General features: G+C 39.5%; 2 protein-coding genes and 1 long non-coding RNA gene across 3 annotated transcripts; 1 reads left to right on the top strand and 2 right to left on the bottom strand.

Annotated features, from left to right (window-relative positions):
• Positions 1 to 3,016: 3,016 nt before the first annotated feature.
• LOC103417473 (pto-interacting protein 1) lies at positions 3,017 to 14,581 on the bottom strand. The gene is made up of 8 exons (XM_008355659.4): positions 14,156 to 14,581; positions 13,801 to 13,889; positions 13,360 to 13,610; positions 13,141 to 13,267; positions 12,631 to 12,904; positions 12,229 to 12,361; positions 11,956 to 12,042; positions 3,017 to 3,395 (listed from the first exon to the last, which is right to left on the bottom strand). The coding sequence occupies exons 2-8, from the start codon at positions 13,883 to 13,885 to the stop codon at positions 3,264 to 3,266; spliced, it is 1,089 nt and encodes a 362-aa protein (XP_008353881.1). The 5' UTR covers positions 13,886 to 13,889; positions 14,156 to 14,581; the 3' UTR covers positions 3,017 to 3,263.
• Positions 14,582 to 15,967: 1,386 nt separating this feature from the next.
• Positions 15,968 to 17,707, top strand: LOC139193541 (uncharacterized). The gene is made up of 3 exons (XR_011577744.1): positions 15,968 to 16,106; positions 17,078 to 17,352; positions 17,473 to 17,707. It is a non-coding gene; the product is annotated as an uncharacterized lncRNA (long non-coding RNA).
• A 507-nt stretch (positions 17,708 to 18,214) lies between these two features.
• LOC103426242 (S-adenosylmethionine synthase 1) lies at positions 18,215 to 20,517 on the bottom strand. Its single transcript, XM_008364336.4, has 2 exons — positions 20,377 to 20,517; positions 18,215 to 19,638 (listed from the first exon to the last, which is right to left on the bottom strand). Exon 2 carries the CDS (start codon positions 19,633 to 19,635, stop codon positions 18,454 to 18,456), a length of 1,182 nt encoding a protein of 393 aa, XP_008362558.1. The 5' UTR covers positions 19,636 to 19,638; positions 20,377 to 20,517; the 3' UTR covers positions 18,215 to 18,453.
• Positions 20,518 to 26,509: the final 5,992 nt, after the last annotated feature.

Below are 26,509 nucleotides of genomic sequence, written 5' to 3'. Positions count from 1 at the left end.
TACCCTTCTCCTCCACCATTCTCAGTAAGCAACGACCATGGCGGCGACTTCGAGTCCACCTCGCTCCCAATCCCACACGGCCACACCCACTCCTCTCCACAATCACATCTTCTTATGCCGTTTCTGCACAAATCCTTCAGAACCCACATGCAAAAATCCAATCTTTTTCTCTCGAACTTCAGTGATCATGAAATGGAATTATTTGTTGTGGGTTATAAATCGTGCATGCGCAGTGCTGAGGATTCATAACCCAGAGACGAGAGAGCTTCAAAGAGGATAGAGAGGGAAATGGGTCGAGGCCAGAGACGCGAGAGCTTCTTCCTATCTCTGCTTCGCAACACGAAGACTGCTTCTCTCACTGCCTCAAGAATCAAAACCAAAACAAAAGCTTTGTGCTTTTCTCCCAAACAGACAAGGCATCACCATCACATGCCTTTTCCATTTTATTTTATTTTTGTGCCTTTGCTAGTGGGACCGAAGGGCTTCTTTTTATTTAATTTTTTCTTTGCAAATGTAGTGCTGGAAAGTAGGAACCAAAACCAAAAGCAAAAGAAGGTCTCAAAACTTCAGAATTTCGGGAATACTGAAAAAATGAAATCTGGAAACCAATCTCATACCGAATATTTTGGTATTTTTTGGTATGGGATTATCAAAATTCAAGATAGTTTCGGTTTAGGATTTTTCGGTTTGGTTTGGAATTTTTGAGAATTTTTTTTCACCCCTATATATAACTAAGATAAAATATAATCCTACCTCACACCTTGGGATTTCAAACCCAAGAACCTCTCCCTCTTCCTCTCACACTTTATCTTCTTCCTTCATCTCTGCAATTTTTTCTTTTATCATTGCAATTTTTCTACAATTCTTTTTGCAATTTTGTGCAATTTTTTTCTTCATGGCAGAGAAGGGGAATTGGAATTGGGTTGTGAATGAAGAGGAGTAAAAGAAAGTCGCGAAAAAAAAGATTAGAGGAGTATTGACAAATAAAAAAAGGATTGGAGGAGAGAGGTTAGCTGGAACGGAAAAGAGAGAATAATTAAGTGGGGGAGGAAATAGGATTGGAAAGGGGTGCGGCTGGAGACTTTTAAGTAGTTGGGTTTACGTGATAATCTTGATTTTTTATTTCAGCTTTATTTTGGTGGATTCATGACTTAAATACATTTATCACCATTTGATTTATTTGACGATCAAGATTCAACGCTGTAAAATCTATCAAAATCTACAGAAATATGTTATATAAATCTTCTCAAGTATTCCAAAATCTATATGGATTTTGTAGAAGTCTCATAATCCTATGAAATCCATCACTTAAAAAAAATCTATTAAAATCCTTTCAAATCCTAAGTTGACTACACCCCCTAAGTCGAACTAAACATAAGTTCAAACTTGTTTTAATGAAAATCAAAAGCTCATGTCTAGTTTACAAACGAGCCGAACACGAGCTTGAAAAAAATATCAGAGCCAAGCTTGAGCTTGCAGTTATGTCATGACCCGGTCATAAATTCTTGTGTAGTTAAGTTTAACTTTTGGTTAGTATCATATCTCAAATCAGCTTGAAAGCGCAAATGGTTTTTATTGGATAATCCGGGACTGGCAACAAAGAGTTAGGCAAGATAACTAACAAATGGTACGGGGGTTAGTTCGTATAATTAGTCACTCATGGTCAAATAATATAAGCACAGAATGGAACGTGCGTGACCTGGGTGTTTAGTTATACAAATTAACAAATATAGATGAAGAATTTGCATTGCACTTAGTGGTGGGTCTATAGAGGGACCTAGGTGGTCCCAGGACCCCTTGGTGATCTGAAATCCTTGATTGAAATTTCCCAAGGACCTCTTGAAGTCGAAAGCTGGTCCTTTGGATTTGTGTTCAAGCTCAGCAGTGGCGTCTTCACAGAGAAGACGACCGTGAAGAAGAAAAGAATTTTTTTTTTTTAAATGATTTGGCCCAAAACACGTTGGTCCTATTGATAGGCTTCAAGAATTGGAAGAATGCAAGAAGATGTTTTGACAAACATGTTGGTCCTATTGTAGCGTCCACAATACAGCTAGAGAAACGACTAATTATCTAATGAATCAAAAGACACATATTAAAGCAATTGTGATCAAACAATTGGAAGAAGAGTGTATGAACTATCATCTTTGCTTGAATGCATCAATATATTGCACTAAGTTCTTGTTGTGACAAGGCTTTCTTTTTTGTGGCCATGATGAAAGGAATACTTCGAATCATAGGGGGAGAGCTATTTAGAGCTCTTACAATTCCTTGTGGATCATGATGAGCAAATAAAGGCCTTTGTGTTGGAAAATGCTCCAAAAAATCTCAAGCTAATAGCTCCTTCCAAATGATCTTGTAAATTCATGTAGCTTCAAAACATTTTTAGACTATGAAATTTTGTCATGGACGACTTTATTAGGATTTGTAGCTTGTAAGGTTATTTTGAGTATGATTTATGAATGAAAATGTATTATCATTTAACTTTTCAGTTGTTTTTGTCTAAATTTTTTTTATTTTTTTTATTATTGAGACTTCCGAGTTTAAAATCTTAGATCAGTCACTAATTGCACTCTGCATTGCTATCGATAATAATTTGATATTTGATTGTATGATGCCATGATACTTGATTAAATAATGTCAATTTAGTATGGTAAGATTATGTCCCTATTAAATTGTTGAAGTTCATCTCTCCATTGTTTATGCAGGTTATCAGACAATCAAGAGAGTACAAAGGATTAGAACGATTTAGATAAAAAGTAAAGTGTTATATAGCTATTTACTTTAAATTTAGCTCATATTCTAAGTTCGAGAATTTCTACCAACCCTGTGTCCGGACTGTGACAGGTTATGAGCTTTTTCAGATTCGGCTCTCGTAGGCGGCGGAGATGTTGCTATGACCAAATGCCCTCACCTTACTGAGTACACATGTTCTTCTGACACACAGATCAACATAGAAGCTCTCTTTTCACTTGTATAAATTTGCTGAAAGCATCAAATGAGAAACGATAACGTCCGCTAAGAGAAAAATACCCCCTTGCATTATGAACAAATCAAATACACCGCAAATAATGAAGCAATATGGTACACAACTGTCGAAAAGAGGAAAAAAGAAGAAAATGAAGCATATAGAACATTGTGCAAACAATATACCACCACCCTCTGAACACACTGCCTTAGTTACAATAATTGCATGCTGATTTACTCATACATGCACACATGACACACCTATAGAGGCAAAGAGAGAGACACGGAGATTGGGAGATTCACAAGTTTGGTGATTCACCGGCGGGTCCATGCCGAGCATTTAACAGGGGTTGGAGGGCTTTGACAACAATGCTCATGTTTGGGCGGAAATCGGCCTCATATTGCACGCACAGGGCAGCAACTGCAGCCATCTATAATCAAGACAGAAAAAACCATTCAGTTATAGATGTTTGATCGCATAATCAGTATTAGTAATATTGTGGTATGCTGACACACAAATGTATGGGGAGAAATGGAAAAGATAGATGTTCAGCAACACCACCCTCGTGCCAATACAAACAACAACAACAAAGCCTTTTCCCACTAAGTGGGGTCGGCTATATGAATCCTAGAACGCCATTGCGCTCGGTTTTGTGTCATGTCCTCCGTTAGATCCAAGTACTCTAAGTCTTTTCTTAGAGTCTCTTCCAAAGTTTTCCTAGGTCTTCCTCTACCCCTTCGGCCCTGAACCTCTGTCCCGTAGTCACATCTTCGAACCGGAGCGTCAGTCGGCCTTCTTTGCACATGTCCAAATCACCAGAGCCGATCTTCTCTCATCTTTCCTACAATTTCGGCTACTCCTACTGTACCTCGGATATCCTCATTCCCAATCTTATCCTTTCTCGTGTGCCCACACATCCCACGAAGCATCCTCATCTCCGCTACACCCATTTTGTGTACGTGTTGATGCTTCACCACCCAACATTCTCTGCCATACAACATCGCTGGCCTTATTGCCGTCCTATAAAATTTTCCCTTGAGCTTCAGTGGCCTACGACGGTCACACAACACGCCGGATGCACTCTTTCCATCCAGCTCGTATTCTATGGTTGAGATCTCCATCTAATTCTCCGTTCTCTTGCAAGATAGATCATAGGTAACGAAAACGGTCACTTTTTGTGATCTTCGCTAGATTGCTCCGGTCATTAGTGTGGATAAGTATATAAATGGATAGAGATAGGAAAGCAAACACAAGATGTACGTGGTTCACCCAGATTGGCTACGTCCACGAAATAGAAGAGTTCTCATTAATTGTGAAGGGTTTACACAAGTACATAGGTTCAAGCTCTCCTTTAGTGAGTACGAGTGAATGATTTAGTACAAATGACATTAGGAAATATTGTGGGAGAATGATCTCGTAATCACGAAACTTCTAAGTATCGGAGTGTGGTGTCGTCTTGACTTGCCTTATCTGTCTCATAGGTAGATGTGGCATCTTCTCTGGAAGTACTCTTCCTCCATCCAGGGGTGGTATCTTTAACTGGTGGAGATGCACAAGGTAATGTATCAATTTCACTTGAAGCTTACTTGTAGTTTCAGGCTTGGTCAAGCGCGATACAAACCATGTAGTAGGAGTCCCCCAAGTCGCCGAGCTAGGGGGTCTGCTGAAAGAGGTGACAGACAAGGTAAGCAATCAGAGCTCCGACTGATTGTTCACCTTCTCCCCATCTTGCAGCAGCATGAAGGATAAAGAGAAGAAAAATGAGAAGAGATGATATGAGATACTTTTGCTTTTGAAGAAGTAACTTTCCACAGGCTTATTCTTGAACTGAGCTGGAGGGTTTTCTGGTTTCCTCCAGAGTATAAGGCCGACTGAAGAATTTGAGGGTCAAAACAAGTCCATCAAATCTAGAGTACGTTCCACCCTGCTGATATGGGATACTTTTGCTTTTGACAGAGTAATGGATGTATCGGCACGTGTGCTGTTACGCTTGTCTCCACATGCTTCCTTGTATCCTTCGCACTTGCCCTATCTGTTCCTCAAGCAGATGCGGAATCTTCCCTGGAAACATAAGATGTTGAAGATGAGTACTCGAGAGCAATGCCAGGTAAGTAATCAGGTAAGGGGTTCCAGGCAGTCAGTTCCTGGCTGGAAGCTTGATTCCAAGTGCTGACTGATTGCTCTCTTTCTCCTTGTCTTGCAGGTAAAAACAAGGCCAAAAGAAAAAACAGGGAAAAAGCATGATATGGGATACTCTTGCTTTTAACCCTGATGATATGAGATATTCTTGCTCTAGTATAGCTTGTTTGCAGAGGTATTATCGGGGGGAAAGAAAGCTGAATATTTCGAAAGGCTTTGTTGGGAGTGCCCTCTCAGATATGATGAAGGGTTGAGCATTTTTGCAGGTCTGCCTGTCCGTTGGGGATGGAGGTCGACATATATAGGAGTCTCCCTAACAACAAGTAGTAATACTATTCCTTTACCCTGCTTGGTCATAGCACGGTAGTGGGAGCTGCCAGTTTCACATGTTTTAACTCTGTCAGAGCACTTTGAAAAAGTGGTCTGTGGTATCTGGCTCTCGAGATTCGGAGAACGATGCCTCTTCGATTTTTGAGAAAGCAATCATGTTGGGGGTCTGACTCTCGAGATTCGGAGAGCAGTGTCTCTTCGATTTTTGAGGAAGTAATCATGTTGGGAGTCTGGCTCTCGAGATTCGGAGGGCGGTGCCTCTTCGATTTTGGAGCAAGCAATCTTGTTGGGAGTGTTGTCTCGAATGTGAGTAAAGGTTGGACATGTTTGCTAGTCTACCTTGCCACGAAGCACAAAGGTTGACACATAGGGACTTTCCAATTATCCAGCAATGGTACTGTTCCTTTACCCTCTCTTCGATTTTGAGAAAGTAGTCATGTTGGGAGTCTGGCTCTCGAGATTCGGAGGACGGTGCCTCTTCGATTTTGGAGCAAGCAATCTTGTTGGGACTGTTTTCTCGAATGTGAGTAAAGGTTGGGCATGTTTGCTAGTCTACCTTGCCACGAAGCACAGAGATTGACACACAGGGACTTTCCAATTATCCAGCAGTGGTACTGTTCCTTTACCCTTGTGGGTAATAATATGGTAGCTAGACCTTCAAAATTTATGGGTCTAAACTTTGTTAGTGCTGTTTCTTTGCTATTCTTTTACCTTTCTTGGTCAGAGCGATGTAGTGGGAGCTGCAAGCTTCACGTGCTCAACTTTGGCAGAGAACTTTGGCAAAGTGATCTGTGGTACCCATGAGTTATTGTTGCGTGTGGGAAGTGGGTGATTGAACAGTAAGATTCATGTGCTTTCTACCTCACCAGAAGTCTTCGACAGAATGCCCATAATTTCTGCAAAGCTGAGTGTGCGTGTGACAGGTGCTGACAAGGCTAGAAAAGTAGGTGCCTCTTTGATTTCTGAGATCGGCCCTCGTGGTCTCTGAGCAGCCCAGCTTTTGAGAAAGTGAGCGCCTCTTCGATTGATTCGGAGAACGATGCCTCACCGATTTTTGAGAAAGCAATCATGCTGGGGGTCTGGCTCTCGAGATTCGGGGAGCAGTGTCTCTTCGATTTTTGAGAAAGTAATCATGTTGGGAGAGTGGCTCTCGAGATTCGGAGGGCGGTGCCTCTTCGATTTTGGAGCAAGCAATCTTGTTGGGAGTGTTTTCTCGAATGTGAGTAAAGGTTGGGCATGTTTGCTAGTCTACCTTGCCACGAAGCACAGAGGTTGACACACAGGGACTTTCCAATTATCCAGCAATGGTACTGTTCCTTTACCCTCTCTTCGATTTTTAAGAAAGTAGTCATGTTGGGAGTCTGGCTCTTTAGATTCGGAGGACGGTGCCTCTTCGATTTTGGAGCAAGCAATCTTATTGGGAGTGTTTTCTCGAATGTGAGTAAAGGTTGGGCATGTTTGCTAGTCTACCTTGCCACGAAGCACAGAGGTTGACATACATGGACTTTCCAATTATCCAGCAGTGGTACTGTTCCTTTACCCTTGTGGGTAATAATATGGTAGCTAGACCTTCAAAATTTATGGGTCTAAACTTTGTTAGTGCTGTTTCTTTGCTATTCTTTTACCCTTCTTGGTCAGAGCGATGTAGTGGGAGCTGCAAGCTTCACGTGCTCAACTTTGGCAGAGAACTTTGGCAAAGTTATCTGTGGTACCCATGAGCTATTGTTGCGTGTGGGAAGTGGGTGATTGAACAGTAAGATTCATGTGTTTTCTACTTCCCCAGAAGTCTTTGACAGAATGCCCATAATTTCCGCAAAGCTGAGTGTGCGTGTGACAGGTGCTGACAAGGCTGGAAAAGTAGGTGCCTCTTCGATTTCTGAGATCGGCCCTCGTGGTCTCTAGGGAGCCCAGCTTTTGAGAAAGCGAGCGCCTCTTCGATTTCTGAGATCGGCCTTCGTGGTCTTTGAGCAGCCCAACTTTTGAGAAAGCAAACGGCTCTTCGATTTCTGAGATCAACCATCGTGATCTCTAAGCAGCCCAACTTTTGAGAAAGCAAACGCCTCTTCGATTTCTGAGCAGGCGCCTCTTTGATTTCTGAAGCTCCGTCGAGTGCAGATTTTTATAGGGGCTGGCATTAAGTTCCAAAGCACACTTGAATCTCCACCAGTAGAAGCTTCATTCTTGCACTTCTAAGATCTTGATTTGTCCGACCTCTTCTCTCTTCAACACCTTTGAAAATGTCTGGCCCCTCCGACCGTCGTTTTGACTTGAACCTTGTTGAAGAGGCAGCCCCGCCTTCTCCAGACAACATATGGCGCCCATCCTTCGTCTCCCCAACTGGTCCTCTTACCGTTGGGGATTCCGTGATGAAGAATGATATGACCGCTGCGGTGGTGGCCAGGAACCTTCTCACTCCCAAAGATAACAGACTACTTTCCAAACGGTCTGATGAGTTAGCTGTTAAGGATTCGCTGGCTCTCAGTGTTCAGTGTGCAGGTTCTGTGTCTAATATGGCACAACGCCTATTTGCTCGAACCCGCCAAGTTGAATCATTGGTGGCTGAAGTGATGAGTCTCAAACAGGAGATTAGAGGGCTCAAGCATGAGAATAAACAGTTGCACCGGCTCGCACATGACTATGCTACAAACATGAAGAGGAAGCTTGACCAGATGAAGGAAACTGATGGTCAGGTTTTACTTGATCATCAGAGATTTGTGGGTTTGTTCCAAAGGCATTTATTGCCTTCGTCTTCTGGGGCTGTACCGCGTAATGAAGCTCCAAATGATCAACCTCTGATGCCTCATCCTTCTAGGGTTCTGTCCAGTACTGAGGCTCCAAATGATCCCCCTCCGGTGCCTTCTCTTTCTGGGGCTCTACCGACTGCTGAGACTTCTCCTAAGCAACCTTTGTGAAGGCTCCCTCTTGTGTGTTTATTTTGACTCATGTATATGTACATATTTGTAGCTTATCGGGGATATCAATAAATAAGTTTTCCTTCATTTCAACGTATTGTGTTAAATACACCAAAGCCTTCTTCGCTAAGTTCTTTGAATTTTCTTTTGTTGAAGCTTGTATGTTGAAGCTTTCTGAGTGGAGCATGTAGGTTGGGGTAGTGTTCCCTTAATTTCCCGAGTGAGGAAAACTTCTTGGTTGGAGACTTGGAAAATACAAGTCACTGAGTGGGATCGGCTATATGAATCTTAGAACGCCATTGTGCTCGATCCTGTGTCATGTCCTTCGTTAGATCCAAGTACGCTAAGTCTTTTCTTAGAGTCTCTTCCAAAGTTTTCCTAGGTCTTCCTCTACCCCTTCGGCCCTGAACCTCTGTCCCATAGTCGCATCTTCTAATCGGAGCGTCAGTAGGCCTTCTTTGCACATGTCCAAACCACCGTAACCGATTTTCTCTCATCTTTCCTTCAATTTCGGCTACTCCTACTTTACCCCGGATATCCTCATTCCTAATCTTATCCTTTCTCGTGTGCCCACACATCCAACGAAGCATCATCATCTCCGCTACACCCATTTTGTGTACGTGTTGATGTTTCACCGCCCAACATTCTGTGCCATACAGCATTGCCGGCCTTATTGCCGTCCTATAAAATTTTCCCTTGACCTTCAGTGGCATACGGCGGTCACACAACACGCCGGATGCACTCTTCCACTTCATCCATCCAGCTTGTATTCTATGGTTGAGATCTCCATCTAATTCTCCGTTCTTTTGCAAGATAGATCCTAGGTAACGAAAACGGTCGCTCTTTGGTATTTCTTGATCTCCGATCCTCACCCCTAACTCGTTTTGGCCTCCATTTGCACTGAACTTGCACTCCATATATTCTGTCTTTGATCGGCTGAGGCGAAGACCTTTAGATTCCAACACTTCTCTCCAAAGGTTAAGCTTTGCATTTACCCCTTCCTGAGTTTCATCTATCAACACTATATCGTCTGCGAAAAGCATACACCAAGGAATATCATCTTGAATATGTCCTGTTAACTCATCCATTACCAACGCAAAAAGGTAAGGACTTAAGGATGAGCCTTGATGTAATCCTACAGTTATGGGAAAGCTTTCGGTTTGTCCTTCATGAGTTCTTACGGCGGTCTTTGCTCCTTCATACATATCCTTTATAGCTTGGATATATGCTACTCGTACTCCTTTCTTCTCTAAAATCCTCCAAAGAATGTCTCTTGGGACCCTATCATACGCTTTTTCCAAATCTATAAAGACCATGTGTAAATCCTTTTTCCCATCTCTATATCTTTCCATCAATCTTCGTAAGAGATAGATTGCCTCCATGGTTGAGCGCCCTGGCATGAACCCGAATTGGTTGTCCGAAACCCGTGTCTCTTGCCTCAATCTATGCTCAATGACTCTCTCCCAGAGCTTCATTGTATGACTCATTAGCTTAATACCCTATAGTTCATGCAATTTTGTACGTCGCCCTTATTCTTGTAGATAGGCACCAAAGTGCTCGTTCGCCACTCATTTGGCATATTCTTCGTTTTCAAAATCCTATTGAAAAGGTCAGTGAGCCATGTTATACCTGTCTCTCCCAAAACTTTCCACACTTCGATTGGTATATCGTCTGGGCCTATTGCTTTTCTATGCTTCATCTTCTTCAAAGCTACAACCACTTCTTCCTTCCGGATTCGACGATAAAAGGAGTAGTTTCTACACTCTTCTGAGTTACTCAACTCTCCTAAAGAAGCACTCCTTTCATGTCCTTCATTGAAAAGATTATGAAAATAACCTCTCCATCTGTCTTTAACCGCGTTCTCTGTAGCAAGAACCTTTCCATCCTCATCCTTGATGCACCTCACTTGGTTTAGGTCCCTTGTCTTCTTTTCCCTTGCTCTAGCTAGTTTATAGATATCCAACTCTCCTTCTTTGGTATCTAGTCGTTTATACATATCGTCGTAAGCCGCTAACTTAGCTTCTCTGACAGCTTTCTTCGCCTCTTGCTTCGCTTTTCTATACCTTTCACCATTTTCATCGGTCCTCTCCTTGTATAAGGCTTTACAACATTCCTTCTTAGCCTTCACCTTTGTTTGTACCTCCTCATTCCACCACCAAGATTCCTTTTGATGTGGGGCAAAGCCCTTGGACTCTCCTAATACCTCTTTTGCTACTTTTCGGATACAACTAGCCATGGAATCCCACATTTGGCTAGCTTCCCCCTCTCTATCCCATACACATTGGGTGATTACCTTCTCTTTGAAAATGGCTTGTTTTTCTTCTTTTAGATTCCACCATCTAGTTCTTGGGCACTTCCAAGTCTTGTTCTTTTGTCTTACTCTTTTGATATGTACATCCATCACCAACAAGCGATGTTGATTAGCCACGCTCTATCCTGGTATAACTTTGCAATCCTTACAAGTTATACGATCCCCTTTCCTCATTAGAAGAAAATCTATTTGTGTTTTTGACGACCCACTCTTGTAGGTGATCACATGTTCTTCTCTCTTCTTAAAGAAGGTATTGGCTAAGAAGAGATCATATGCCATTGCAAAATCCAAGATAGCTTCCCCATCCTCGTTTCTCTCCCCAAAACCATGGCCACCATGAAAACCTCCATAGTTGCCTGTCTCCCTGCCCACGTGTCCATTTAAATCTCCTCCTATAAATAACTTCTCCGTCTGAGCAATTCCTTGCACCAAGTCTCCAAGATCTTCCCAAAATTTCTCCTTCGAACTCGTATCCAACCCTACTTGAGGTGCGTACGCACTAATCACATTGATAAGTTCTTGTCCTATTACAATCTTGATTGCCATGATTCTATCTCCTACCCTCTTGACATCTACAACATCTTGTACCAAGGTCTTGTCCACGATGATGCCAACACCGTTTCTCGTTCTATTTGTGCCCGAATACCAAAGTTTAAACCCTGAGTTTTCTAGATCCTTTGCCTTACTACCAACCCACTTAGTTTCTTGTAGGCACATAATATTTATCCTTCTCCTCACCATAACTTCCACTACTTCCATAGATTTTCCCGTTAAGGTTCCTATATTCCACGTTCCTAAACGCATTTTGCTCTCTTGAACTCTACCCTTCTGTCCTAGCTTCTTCACCCTCCCCCGTCTAATAGGATCAAAGTACTTCTTTTGTGTGTCCCGGGTAAAGTTGATAGGAGCATATGCTCCCAAACAACTTTGAGTGGAGTCGTTCGAAAAGAAGTTTCTATGGCCCCCTTGCTCATTTAACACTGCATCCGGGTGCCGATGGAGATACAGCGACCCTTGCTCACTTATCACTGTGCTCGGGCCACACAGCGCGCCACTTACGGGTGACGCCCTAGCTTTAGCGCGATTTTGTTCTGGATTCATTTTCATAAGGATTCGACGTGATCATGGAGTGCCGGCTGTCGACTACCTGACGCCCTCCCCCTCCTCCTTTATCCGGGCTTGGGACCGGCCATGTAAGACATAGGCGGAGTTACCCTCGTGCCAATAGAAACAAGAAATAACCGGAATTGCATATTTGTGCATGTGTGTATTATGTATGTACATGATCTAGTTATTACCTTTGCAACCGCCTTTGGTGGGTACTCTCCTCCTAGTCTTGAATCAATGCACTGCCTAACTTTGTCTTCACTAAGCTTTGGTGTAGCCTAACACAGTCCAAATACTTTAAAAATCAGTTCACTTGGCCCCCCAAAGAAATAATAATAACAAGAATGAGAACATATTCTTATCTCTACAATTCAAAATAATAACAAGAACGAGAACATATTCTTATCTCTACAATTCAAAAAACAGATGGCACGTGCTATGCATAAAGAGCACAGATACAGTACCCATGTTACTAGACTCTGCTGCCCCCGTGGCAATGTATGATCAACAGGTTTTCGTCCAGTCAAAAGCTCAAGCAGGACAACACCAAAACTGTAAACATCACTCTTGGCATTCAACTGTCCAGTCATTGCATATCTGCAAACCACAAATAAAATTACTGAATATTGGGGATCATGACATGCACCCTGATACCAAACTTTCAGGATGCAGTATTTAGTAAATTAGGTAGGTTATTGTCTAGCCTTTAAAACTTAGGTTGGTAATTTTAAAATAACATGTATTTATTCTTTCAACAAAGGATCCTCAGCAATCAAGAACAACATACTCTGATTTCAAGTTTAGAATAGAGCAAATGCGGTACGTCGTTACTAGATGAAATCTTTGAAGAACTATTAAAAGCTTACTCAGGGGCATGATAACCAAAAGTTCCTAGCACACGAGTGGAGTGGAGACGTGCTGCATTATCAGGAGCTTGATTGGACAAATCAAAGTCTGCAATCTTAGCAACATCATCATCAAATATTAGTACATTGCTAGATTTGATGTCGCGATGAATGATGTGGGGATCAGCCTTTTCGTGCAAATACTCAAGCCCTTTTGCAGCACCCACGGCAATTTTCACACGTTGCGCCCACGACAAAACTGGACCAGGCTGTGCCCCTTTAACACCTTTCCTTCCTGCATTAGCAAAATAATCAGGTCAAATACTATAGAGTAACAGCAAAAACAGCCCTCAAGTAGTCTATTCTCACTCAATGAAAGAAACTGCTTACGCTAGAATTAAGATTAGACAATAAAAAGCAACTTTGTTGATTGCCTTGCACAAAAAAATGCATCAATAAAGACTGCGCGGCTATATAGAAACATTAAACTCAATCGTACCCCTAAGGTTCACTTTTATCTCTCTTACATACCGTGTAGAATATCATGAAGAGATCCATTAGATGCAAACTCATAGGCAAGAACACGTGAAACCCCATCAACGCAGTAACCAAGTAGTTGAACAAAATGGTCGTGTTTCAGCCTTGACACCATAGAAACCTGTATCCGTCATTCATCGATTTAGAAATGAATTTTAACTTGTTTCAACAACACGGCAATAACAAAAATAAAAACAGGTTCCCTTGTCTAACCTGCGCCAGAAATTCCTCATCAGGTTGTTTGCTGGCATCCAACTTCTTGATTGCTGCATGCTGCCCACTTTTAAGCACCCCATAGTATACTCTTCCATACGAACCCTCTCCGATCAAAGCACTGGTCCCAAAGCCTTCCGTAATCTCCTTTAGTTCGTCTATTGGTATCGTAGGAACTTCGATAGGCTGGACCCTTACGGGTTGAGCGCCTCTGGGTGCCGTTCCTGAAGCATGATGACTTCCCTCATTTCCTGTGACGAGATTCAACTCAGTACGAAATTGATAAAATTGGCGACGGAAACAAACAGATACAAGCAGAAATGAAGTAAACTTTACAAACTTTCCAAAAAACGGAACACTACAAAATAATAGTTAGTTGAAGTGTATGAGGCTAGATGCAACACAAGGCCTCAGCTATAAGAGAGTGGATTGGATCATTACCTGCCGGATTTTTCACCGTGTATTGACCTCCATGGTCGTTCGCTTTATGCATACCATCGTCTTCGCAACAGCCGAAGCAGCCCATGATTCTTTACCCACACAAAAACAAAACTAAAATTAGTAAAAATGTAATTATACAAGTTTCAGAACGTGTTATGTAATCAGTAGTCAAATTCAGTTCAGCCATCGAACACGGAGATCAAACAAATTGCCATCTAAAACAAAAATTCGTAATTTTTTCACATAAAATTAAAAAAGGTGAAAAACGAGTAGATCGATATCAGCAGCTGAGAATTCGAGTAAAGAATCGGAAAATGAGAAAGCTTTAAAACAGAGAGATCGCAAGAGAGCGTACCTGAAAGAATGAAAAATTAGAGAAAAAAAGGAGACGCCGGTGCTGCTTGCTGTTGTTGTAAACTAATTACAAGAGACTAATCTTGTGTGGGGTGTCTGTCAGTGTGTGTGTAGAGAGAGAGAGAGAGAGAGAGAGAGAGAGATCTGAGAGCTCCAAATCCGGCGGAGGAAGCGCGGCGCAGGATAAGCTGGAAGGGGTGCGCAGGATAAGAGGACACCAGCGAAAGAGGGAAGGAGGTTGAAGTCTTTGTAATTATTATTAGTTCGTATTTTAGAATATTTTGTTTAGGTAATCTTAGAATTTAAGAATGTATATTTATTATGTTTAAATTTGGTGTTGGCCAAACTTGACTGGGTACGGAGTCCATTGACTCCTTCCTTCCTTGTTTTCGACTTGGATCGCTTACTTTCGCGTGGCTTCTTCCCCGTCAAAGTTACGTACGTAGATTAATAAATAATTATTAATCCCCTTTCATTCAAGTTCTAGTTAGGTACTCTACAAATTCATTGTAATTTCTTAGTCCCCATTCATTTCCTTTTCCTTCAAGTTGTGTGAGCTTTCCGAAGATTTAATTGTAACGCGCGAACTTGCTAATTGCGTCGTAATTTCTAGGTCTTTAACCAAATAGGAACGAGTCGGATTCAAACCTTTATTTTGATTGGTTGGTTTTCATGTAACCTTTTCTATTCCATACTTGGCCATGCTTTAAGTCTTAATATGTTCTCCTTTTGGGCTCATACATTCAATTGATTATTATTATTTTAATACATGAGCTATTTTATTACTTATTAACGACGTATTAGTCATTTTCTCATGCAATTCTGGTATTACATGAGGTGACAGACATCTTACTTTTAACGTTCATGTCAACGCTAAAACATAGTCGTTGATCATAATAAATGCATACATGAGAGTTTGAATCAGAATTGAGCCGTATTCCAAATTTTAATTCGTTTTATTACCAAACCAATTCCTTCGATTTTCGGTTGATTAAAACCTTTAACATATTTCTTTCTTTGTTGTGTGAGAAAGAATAAAAATGGAACATATCAATTTTTTCACAAAACCGAAAAAATAAAAGCTCTGAAATAGAAGATTATCTTTCTTTTGCTTTATAGATGCCAACAGTGGCTTTTGCTTGGTGGCATAATTGGAGAAATTTTTCAGTGTGACCGTCATATCGGGGTGATACACCTTCTATTGTTATATAAATGGTGGAATATGTGTGTTCAAAAGTTATTAACTTAAAAAATAAAATTTCCCACCACTTACATAAAAACACATGCCGTACCATCCGTGTTTCCGCCACAACTAAAAATTTCTCATAACCGGCTTAAGCTCACAACGCATGACGATGCATAGTTTGTCAACGTGTAATCACGTACGCACTGCCAAATTGCCAATGCCTCGAGAAAACGGGTGCATATATGCATGAAAAATGCAACAAAATAGTAAAGCAATGCAGCTAGCACTTGCAGGCGCCTTCCTCATCTCGACCATATGTCCTTATTCCATATAACTTCTTCTTTTTTTTGGTCGATATGCCATTAAACTATTCAATTTCTCTACTTTTCCACCAAATCCCAGTTCACAGATTCCTACTTTTTAACTATTGCCCATGCATGTATAATTGTACGTCTGGTAATGACAATTTTGGCCTCCTGAACTTCGTCTCCTGCTTTCAGAAATATAAAATACCCTTAATTACTAAAGGGCATGTTTGGTATTTGAAATCATACCCATCTCTGAAGCATTTTCCTCAGTCAGTATGTAAACTCCTGCGTATTCCTCATACTTGGGCATCAACTGAGCTTGCTATCTCTCTTTCTCAGCAGCGACCGGCCGTCGACCGACCTAATTGAGAGTGAGAGAGAAAATGGAGGTGACAAAGAGGCCTTTGGGAATGTTCGCAACGGGCTTAGCTCTTCTTCTTTGCTTTGCTGCTGCACAGGTGCGCTCAAAGTCATTATACAAGTTTATATTGTACTTGTAATATCTGCTCTTCTCTGTCCCAATCAGTGCATGCATCCGCAATCCACATTATAGCCTTGTTGCAGCGTTGCATATACTCGACGTGGAATTGCATTAAAATGTGGTGACACTGCTTAAGCCTTTTTAGGTGAAACTAGCTTTTGCTACAAGAGCTAGAAAAGTTGATTTTGGCCCAAATTTCCTAACATATTTTAGGGAAATGGGGCAGTTAAATATATTTACCTTCTCTTTTCTCTATCGTTTTTACAAAACTTTAATCTTGGTTTTTTTTTTTTTTTTTTGACCTGATCAGGTAATGTTCATGGCTTTATTCGTTTAATGATACATCTTACTCTTTAACAAGACATTCTTTGAGCCGGAAAAGGACCGCATCTTATCCATAAAAAAGGAGGGGATACTATGAAGTGCTTGCCAAATGTTATGTCATTACATAGGTCTTCCAATGGATCCAGAAAGAAAACTAGGACAAAAAAGAAAATAATGATATACGGTAGATGGCTTGTACGTAATTTTGAATAAATTTTTATCTATTAAAATGATTAGAGCATAAAATAAAAAAAACATTAATTATGGATGGGTAAAGAATTTCAAAGAGTAAGTTTATAAATAATAAATGTGCTATAATTACTTAAACATGGTAAGTTTTAAAAATAGAAACTTATATTAGATTTTGAAAACCATTCAGGTTAGGTTAAAATCTAAAAACAATCTTATTGAAGCCCTAAAATCTAAAAGGCGATAAACCCTAAAATCACTTGTATCTAGAAGAAAACGTAGCACAATTTGAGAAAAAAAAATTATTCAGAATATACGGAAGCAATTGAAGATGTTTGCAATCATAGGAAGGGCATGATATATACAAATTTTTTTCAAGGAGATTTATTTGTTTGATTTAAGAAATGGAAGTGAAGATTTTGATTGTTTTCTTAGGATATCGGAAACGGTGGGGCAGCTGCAACATTAACATGGTGCATTGCAAAACCGTCGGCAGATGTTGAAAAGCTTCGGCACAACATTGATTATAGCTGCGGCCAAGCAGGAATAGACTGCAGGCCGATTCAGCCAGGTGGCGGTTGTTTCAGCCCAGAGAATGCCGTCTCACATGCTTCTATTGCCATGAATTAATCTGTTTTTCAGGGCCACCGGAAAGCACTTTTGGGACTGCCATTTCAATGGCACTGGCTTAGTCGTTTCTCAGAATCCATGTACGTCTCCAACCCCCTGCCGCTTTTGCTCCAATTCTCCTTTTATTTATTTATATAATTATTATTGAGTTTCAGTCTTTCATATTACTAATGCAATTGTAATATTTGATTGGATGGCAGCTGTTGGCACCTGTGAGTATCTAGCGTGACGACGGATCATGATTCATGGGGATATTTGATTAGTCGAGCAAGGACCTACATCAATAATGCAGAGATATATTCTCCCCTGTCAAAATTTAATCAGTTATTTTTCGAACTGTACTTGTTGTTTTGTACTTTCAATCGAATTTTACTTGTTGTTTTGTTATCTCATGTGCACTACTCGGTTACTTTTGTTTTCAATCAACTTATGTCAGTATTTGGCGCACTCTTTTTTCATTCCCACCTCTTTAACCCTTCAAAAGGTAAAAACTTTAAAAGGAGTTTGTAACTTAATTGATCAAGGACAGTATGCTTTTTACACAAAATCCTGATTTTGAGTTCAATTCCTTACTATCACTTGTAGATATAAAATAAAAAGAATTTTTGGAAGACTCTGATTTTTACCATATTAGTGTAACATATGATGCGGCAAGTAATGTATATATATATTTGTTGTATGATTAAATATGAAAGTTATGAATAAAATATATTCAAAATTAACAAGGAACATGGTAAAAGAAAATTGATTAGTAGATGCAGACAAATAATAAATAGCTATAAAATTTAGAATTTTTTTTATCTAAATACAAAATAACTCTGGCTTGAAAGTTCTGAGTTTTCTATTCTCCATATTCATTCCAATTTCAATTCCATTATGAAGAAAATATTTGTATTTAGAAATTTTATTTCATTGACGCGTTAATTCTTCTCTAAAAACAACTTCGACAAAATTCTATTTCTTTTTATACGGACATTGGTGATGAACATATCATATTACAGAAAACAGAAAGCCGAACAAATAATAGGAAAAAAGACCTTAAAAATAAAAAGTATGAAATTAGAACATTAGAAATTTCCTTTTCAAGTTGTAGAAGAGCAGCAATTAAAACACGCAAATTATTCATCCAGTGCCAATTAATGCAAAAGCTTCGGCAGCAGGGGCGGTATTTGATCCATCTCTCAAGACTGAGGCTTCTCCCACTTGAGGGGCTTCACAACCTCCCAGGTGAAATCTGGGTCGTCCCTTCCAAAGTGTCCGTAGGCAGCTGTCTTCAAGAACCTTCCACCGCCACCCCTCTTGAGATCGAGGTTGATGGTGATCATACCAGGCCTGAAGTCGAAGGTCTCCTTCACAATTTTAAGGATTTCCTTGTCAGGGATCTTTCCAGTTCCATATGTGTCAACGAAAACCGACAAGGGCTCTGGCACACCAATGGCATAAGACACCTGCACGATGGCCCTGCGAGCCAGCCCATTTGCTACAATGCTCTTGGCAGCCTGCCTCACAATGTAGGCGCCACTCCTGTCGACCTTGGTAGGGTCCTTTCCGGAGAAAGCACCACCACCATGGGCCCCCCATCCACCGTAAGTGTCAATGATGATCTTGCGTCCGGTAAGACCTGCATCACCATGAGGACCGCCAATCACAAAGCGGCCTGAGGGGTTAAGGTGGAAAATTGTCTTCTCATCAAGGTACTTCTCAGGGACAACAGGCTTAATGACATGCTCCTTGAGGTCAGCGGCAATCTCATCGTTTGTGACAGTCTCATCATGCTGGGTGGAGATTAGAACAGTGTGGACACGCACTGGAACCATAGCTCCATTTTCCTTGTAGTACTCAACGGTAACTTGGGTCTTGCCGTCGGGTCTCAACCAGGGGCAGGTACCATTCTTCCTGACCTCAGTGAGGCGAGCACCAAGCTTGGTGGAAAGCACATGGCTAAGAGGCATCAATTCGGGGGTTTCGTCAGTGGCATATCCAAACATGTGACCCTGGTCACCAGCACCAATCTCCTCAGGTCGCTTGGTAAAGTGACCATGAACGCCCTGGGCAATATCTGGGCTCTGCTGCTCAATGTTAACCAGGACCTTGCAGTTATCGGCATCAAGACCCACGTCATCAGAAACAAATCCAATGGCGCGGCAAGTGTCACGAACAATCTTCTCATAGTCAACATTGGCCTTGGTAGTGATCTCTCCAAACACCATGACCATGTTGGTCTTGGTGCATGTCTCACAGGCGACCTTGCTGTCAGGGTCCTGGGCAAGGCAGGCATCTAGCACTGCATCAGAGATCTGGTCGCACAGCTTGTCGGGGTGACCCTCGTTCACGGATTCAGATGTGAATAGGAAAGTCTCCATTCTCTACACAAGATAACAGTGTACCAAAGACACATCCATATCAATATAAGTAATATAAGCAACAAAGAGAAGTCATAGCTCTAACAACACGAAAGAATAAAGATAAAAAATTCGTATATCACTAAATTCGCAATTGTCGTAAACCTGAATGCCACATCAATTGTACTTTTGAATTTAACAAAAGTAAATATTCCCACAGAAAAGCAAATACAGAGTGAACAAACATATCACTAAAGCAGTTAAGCATCACACATCAGATCAGATATAAAGCCCAACGGAATCTGCACTCCAAAACAGATACAGTGAATGACAACGTCAAGCTCATCTTCAAGAAAAGGGCAGTTCACTAAAATATCCACCATTAGCAGGGCTCTACTAAGAAGGACAGTATTACAAGTCACACCAGTCTAAGAAAAATCTTCAGAATACATAAACTTGCAGCCACAGGGAAAAATGGTAATCCCATAAAACTACAAATTATCAGATCTGCAAATTTTACTGAAACAAAATCCAAACACTTGAATTTAACTTGTCAAATCACAGAACACAAGGCGAAAATGCTAACGAAAAACAATCACTTCAAGTTAAACCTGCCAGATCTTTCATTTTTTTCCAAAGCGAAACTTATAAAGTCCCCCTAAAAATCCCCCAAACCACCAGCCCGCTCACATTATAATCAAACCACAAACAGCAAGGACAAGGAAAACGAAAACCCAACAGAGAAAAGCGCTAAAATGGTACCTCTGAAGCGCGGATCTGGAAGTGGAGGAAGTTGGAGGGAAGAAGAAGGGGGCTGTGCTTTTCGAACCACACCCTTTACGCAGAGAAAGCGGAAGAAGATCGAACGACTGCAAATGTCCGAAATGCCTCTTATTCGTATTTATACTATTTAATCAACCTCACCGGTTTACCGGACGCCTCCGTTTCGATTTGTTTTATCTTCGTCGGTCATTAACCATAGAATGGTTGCGAAAAGATCAGCCGTTGGATGTGAGCAAATCCAGGGACAAGATTAATCCAGGGTTTGGTGAGAATATCTAGTACTTGGGCCGTAGGTATTACCGGCTGTTGTTTGTCTTTCACCAACCCTAACCGGTAGTCGGCCCACAGGGCTTGGCTTCTTCGGTTTCAATGGCTTGGCTTTGATGTATATGCATGCAAATCTCGTCCAAATACCAGCCTTTTTCTTTTCCTTTTTTTTATTTTTTATTTTTATAAATGTGAAAACTACAAACAAATAAAATAATGAGAAAAAAAAAGAAAATCTTGGTTTATTTCTAGAATAAATAGATTTTGTTGAGGTTCACATCGATATCAAATCAAAATCAGATATTCATAAATAATTTACCTTTTCTAAGTTAATTATTTGCCTTTTTTCGATGAAGGTTCAATTTTTTTTTGTCAAACCAATAAATATACAATATTGATTGATGTCGCAAAAGAGTTCAAAAGTGTAAATGTAATCTCATTATTTAACAGATAAAAATACAATATCTAGTGGCGCATCGACGGCCGAATTCCGTTGCTGACTTGCAGAGTAAAAAATTAGACGGGCGGGTCATATAGCCCGAAACTCAATAAAATGATTTAAAACTGACCCAACCCAATTTACCATGAGTGGATTCTTGGGTGGTTTGTTCAAAAAATTGCCCACTCACAATTGAGGAGTGACTGAAGAGCCACCTGCTTCTTCAATCGTTTTCTCCATTATTTTCCTAACCCCATTAATGAACCCATAACATACAAATGAAAGTGGGACAATTACTATTGAAGTTACTAAAAAGACCTTTTGGAACTAGACCGTGAATTTTAGTGGCAATGGCATTTTAGTCTTCGCGGAGCCACCGACAACACAGTGAGAACATTTGAGATGGGAACTGAAAGCACCAGGTATCCTCCTCTTCCATAAAATCATTTATTTTCTTGAAAGGGGAACGTGTCACCTATTTTTGGAGAGCAATTCAGAGACCAATAGTGTTTCCGTCTAATAACATATTGTCATATGTTATTTTACTACACCTGATATTGTATCAGTAGATTTAGAATGTCACAGTGATCGTGCATCTAGTCCATCTAATCATTCTTCTATTTTTAGGTCACAATAAGATCTTCAAATAACAAAGTTGGGCTACTAAACAATTAACAGTATTTCTTATTAAAAAGTCAATGTGGTTGATCCCTTGTTTGATGCATGTTAAGTTCTTCTCTCTGAAAATAAATAAATAAATTGAACATGTATCAAACCAAGAAGCAGCTACATTAACTTTTTAACACAAATGCTGTTAATTATTCAGCATCTAAGACCATCTCCAACCCTGGGCTAAAAGCCAAATTACCCCCCCCAAACACTCTCCAACCCATGCTAAAATTTTAGGCTAAATGCCAAATGTTATTTCTGGGCCAAATACCCCTCAGCTTTCCCCCCGGGCTAAATGCGAAATGTTTATCGGAATTTAAATTTTTTTAGATTAAAATGTTCATAAAATTAATTTACAATAATCTACATTTTTTTTTTTTTTTAAAATTGATTTAAGAAAAAAATTTAGGCTAATTTCATTCTTTAATAATTCCGAGCTAAAATTTTAGGGTAGAAGGGTTGGAGCAGAAAAGATGTTTCTGGGCTAAAAGCTAAATTTTCCGGGCTAAAAAATTTGGCTTTTAGCCCAAGGGTTGGAGATGGTCTAAACTTGGTTTGTAAGTATATTATATAAAAGTTGGCATTGATAAGTGAGCCACATTTAAAAATTCATCAATAGAAGACAATAACACAAAAACCCCACATTCTTTATTTTTCTGTTTTTTTTTTGCTTTGGTTGGAAACAAAAAGAAAACTAAACTCAATAAATTAAAGTAGAGAAGAAGATATTGTTGATTGTTTGTACTCAATGAAACTTATTATTTATGAGAATCCTTGCCAATCAAATAATTCTTCATGTACAAGTTTTAAGATATCTCTAACTGAATTACATTTATTGTCCGAAATACAAAAACAAAAGTTATTCCATAAATGCTTAAAAAAAAGAAAAGAAGAAGTTAAATCCGCTATCGTATTCATTTATGTTTTTCATGTTATAGGATATTCATATTTTGATAATTACTAATAACCGAATGTATTTCATTAGGCACGATATACGATAAATTAGGCTAATTACTAAATTAAATAACAAGTGTGATTGAACTTATTAATTTAAATAACAACTTGACATAGGTTAAATTAGTCGAATTTAAGGATTTAACTTATTATTGTCTCGACTTGCACCAAACGAGACATGAGTGATACTTACTTGGTCACCAACCCAATTGAGTCATTCACCAATGCACTCGTTTTTTTCTTGAAGATATTTTTTAGTGTGACCGTCATACGAGATGGTACACCACCTGTCTGTATATAAATGGTGAGTTATGTGTGTTAAAAGATTAATAACTTAAAAATTAAAATTTTTCATCACTTGCATAAAAACACGTGATATATCATATGTATTTCCGTCACAACTAAAAATTTCTCTTTTTCTTTAGGAAAGAGTGGGGAACATAATTTAAAGAACCAATCGAACAGCAAGGCCAAGAAGTTTGAATCCAGCTGCCATGCCATGGCTTTCGCAATGACTTGGCATCAACTAAGCAAAAGTGGCACGTATTGTAGCGGTTGGGTTTTGTCTAGGGCCCGGCTAAGGTACGTGCGATTCCCAGTTCCCGCCCAACACAGAAAAAAAAAAAACAAAACAAAATAAAACGAAAAGCTAAAAGGTATAGACAGATTTGTAATATTTTTGGACTAAATTCCCGTAAGCTTGGGGTAACCGGCACCTATGACCTGCGAACTTTTTTAATTATGACGGGAATACAGATGGTACACCATGTGTTTTTATATAATTGGTCGAAATTTTTTATTTTTAAGTTATTAACCTTTTAACACATATAACCTACTATTTATATATAGACACGTGATATATCACTTTGTGTGTGAGAACACTGAAAAATCTCTCCTATGACCTGGGGTTTTGGTGGGTGAAATTGTTTTGACTTTTGAGTGCCCAATGATTAAAAAGGACAGAATTTTAAATAAATATCTTTCTTTTTTGTTTTGGTTCAAAAAATTTTAAACAAATATTAAATATCATAAAATCCTTTTATATTATTTTTCTGACGGTTGGTGAAGTTGTCGGCCTTCCAATCTTATATTGGACCTGTAAACTTGACCAACTTATGTCCCTTCCCTCGTACAAATTACAAAAGCCCAAGAATACAGAAATTTATTTTAATTGAAATGTTGCATATGGGATTTAGACAACGTAGAAGATTTGATCCAAGGATGTGGTCATAACCAACAGACGGATGGATGGATAATTTGTGGTTGAGCTGAATTTATGATTGTGTGAGAATTGGATTCAAACGCAAGTTAAAACATGTGTTTTTGGATGAAATGTCAAACTAGTATTATGTCTTTCTAATTTAGAACTACACAAACTTCATTGTATAATAACATCTCACAAATGCATCGAAATCGAAAAAAATAGAGTTGGGGTTAGCTAGGCCACTGAAAAATCTCTCATCTCCTAATGCTAATTCACAGAAATCTAAGAAACTATCACTGCACATAGTGCATGTTGAGAATAGTTTCTTACATGGATCCTTAACCAATGATGATTCATATCATTGGATGATCCACAATCGTCCTTAATGATATGTGGCAATAGGGATATAACACATGCCCCTTTTAGAATGGTCAATTGATTTTTATTTTTTGAATACATCAATATTTTTACACTAAGAGAATGAGGAATTCGGTTAAGTCACACAATGGACAACCTAATATGGAATCGAATTCGCCATCCACAAAATTCGAATTTAAGACATCTCATTTCCAAATGAAAAAGAATACCATAAGACCGTAGCACTATGTGGTAGACAAATTTTTGGAACACTCAGCTATCACCCTCTCCTTTTCTTTTTAAAAAATACAATGCTAAACCCTTTTTCACTGAAATATTTATAGAGTTTAACTCTTAAATCAAATACACCCCCCTCTCCTCCAATAAACCTTTGACCAACTCGATTAATATCGGTTTTCCACGAGTGAGATAGATATGTTTGTGGCGGTAGTGCAACATATTTTCCAAAGAAATCATTGGTATCACCAAGAGTATTACCATCCCAATCCCGACCAGAAGACCCATTCCCATGAACACCAACATCACCTTCACTTGGTAACCCGAACACTAGAAAAAAAAAATGCAATGGACTAAAGTATGGACGATAAAAATATAGAAAAAACCAACGTGAGATACAATGCATGGTCAATTTTTAGCCGTTTCAAAATACGTGAGATACAATGCATGGTTAATTTTTAGCCGTTTCAAAATACGTGAGATACAATGCATGGTTAATTTTTAGCCATATCAATTTTGAAACAAGCAACATATGTTGTATTATTATTGCCCATCTAAATTGAGTATGTAAATTATGTCAAACTTTATGTCACTCCAGCACATTTTTCATTTTATTGACATACATACAATGAAGTCACAACTAAATAGTTAGTAATAAGTTTATTTTATTTATTTTTAAATAGTTTTCGCATCTACAACTTGTGTGCTTTTATAGCATCATAAATATTTGAAGATGTCAATGTGAGAATTGAAGATTTCTGATTACGAAATTTTCTTCTGCTCTTGCGATTGTGTAGAAGAGTCTCTAAACATAAACTTTCTCACTCCTTCGCTAGAACAATAACATTTTTTACCGACACATTCACAATTACGGCCATCACAATCCTGAGGTTTTTGGCAAACACCCGGAAGCTGAAAATCATGTGCTTCGGCTCCAAGATTCACACTTTCCACAAATATATTTTTTATTATTAAATAAAAAATATACATGCTATTATTGTTAAGGGTAGTAATGCAAATGATGCTAAGTGAGTGTTGTTAGAGTTGTTGTGAGAAGTTTGTTATACCTTACTTAGTCAATAAGTTAGATAGTTATCCTATATGAAAATGATGGTATATATACCATAGTGTAGCATTATTCAATACACAGAAAATTACAATTTCACTTCTCTCTTGTTCTATTGCTCTTACTGAATCTCTCTCTTTGAAGTCTAACATGGTATTTATCGCCGGTGTCTAACTACCTCTGACGATTCTTCGTCTCCCTGCGTTCTCTGTGTTTTCTCTACGCTACAAACAATGGCAGTCTCTCCTCCACCTCTCTCTGATTCTACATCGCAACCGTTTCCTACTGATTCTTCAGCCCAAAATTCGTGCCCTAATTCGGTCAATTCTTCGATCACGATTCAGAACATTGGCTAGCTGGTCCCGATCAAGCTGACAACTGCAAATTGGATCACATGGAATGCTTTATTTGCACCGATCTTTCGCCGGTACAATCTCACTGGAATGATTGATGGTTCCTTGGTGGCGCCGCCTAAGTACCTTCTTGATTCTACAGGACGTTACACTTCGACTGTGAATCCTCAATATGTGATGTGGTTTGAGAACGATCAGAACATTATAATCAGGATAAATTTGACACTCTCGAATTCTCTGATTCCTTACACTGTTGGTGTTACCTCTGCTCATGATCTGTGGGCAAAATTGGAGTCTTTCTTGCGACGGCATCTCAATTACACATTCATGAACTCCATTCCCGCCTTCGAACAATTACTAAAGGTGATTCCACTGCGGCTGCTTATCTTTAACAAATTGAGGAAATCGCTGATGCTTTTGCGACTACTGGTGCTCCGATTGATGATTCGGAACTCATCTATATTATTCTTCATGGATTACCACCTAATATGATGCCTTTATTGATACTATTCAGTTTCGTCTTGGTTTAACCACTATTGATGAGTTACACGGCTTGTTACTCAGTA

The sequence above is a fragment of the Malus domestica genome, chromosome 17, assembly GCF_042453785.1.
Source record: "Malus domestica chromosome 17, GDT2T_hap1".
Taxonomy (NCBI): domain Eukaryota; kingdom Viridiplantae; phylum Streptophyta; class Magnoliopsida; order Rosales; family Rosaceae; genus Malus; species Malus domestica.
Note: the sequence above shows the minus strand (reverse complement) of the source record. Positions and strands in the feature narration are given on the sequence as shown.

What these genes read in the sequence shown, in the direction of transcription:
- LOC103417473 (XM_008355659.4), bottom strand. Translation starts at nt 13,885, where the DNA reads ATGGGCTGCTTCGGCTGTTGCGAAGACGATGGTATGCATAAAGCGAAC. An exon ending in TTTGGTTATCATGCCCCTGA is followed by an intron (nt 12,362 to 12,630) that starts GTAAGCTTTTAA and finishes TGTGGTTTGCAG; the next exon opens with ATATGCAATGACTGGACAGT. An exon ending in CACCAAAGGCGGTTGCAAAG is followed by an intron (nt 3,396 to 11,955) that starts GTAATAACTAGA and finishes TCTTGATTATAG; the next exon opens with ATGGCTGCAGTTGCTGCCCT.
- LOC103426242 (XM_008364336.4), bottom strand. Translation starts at nt 19,635, where the DNA reads ATGGAGACTTTCCTATTCACATCTGAATCCGTGAACGAGGGTCACCCC.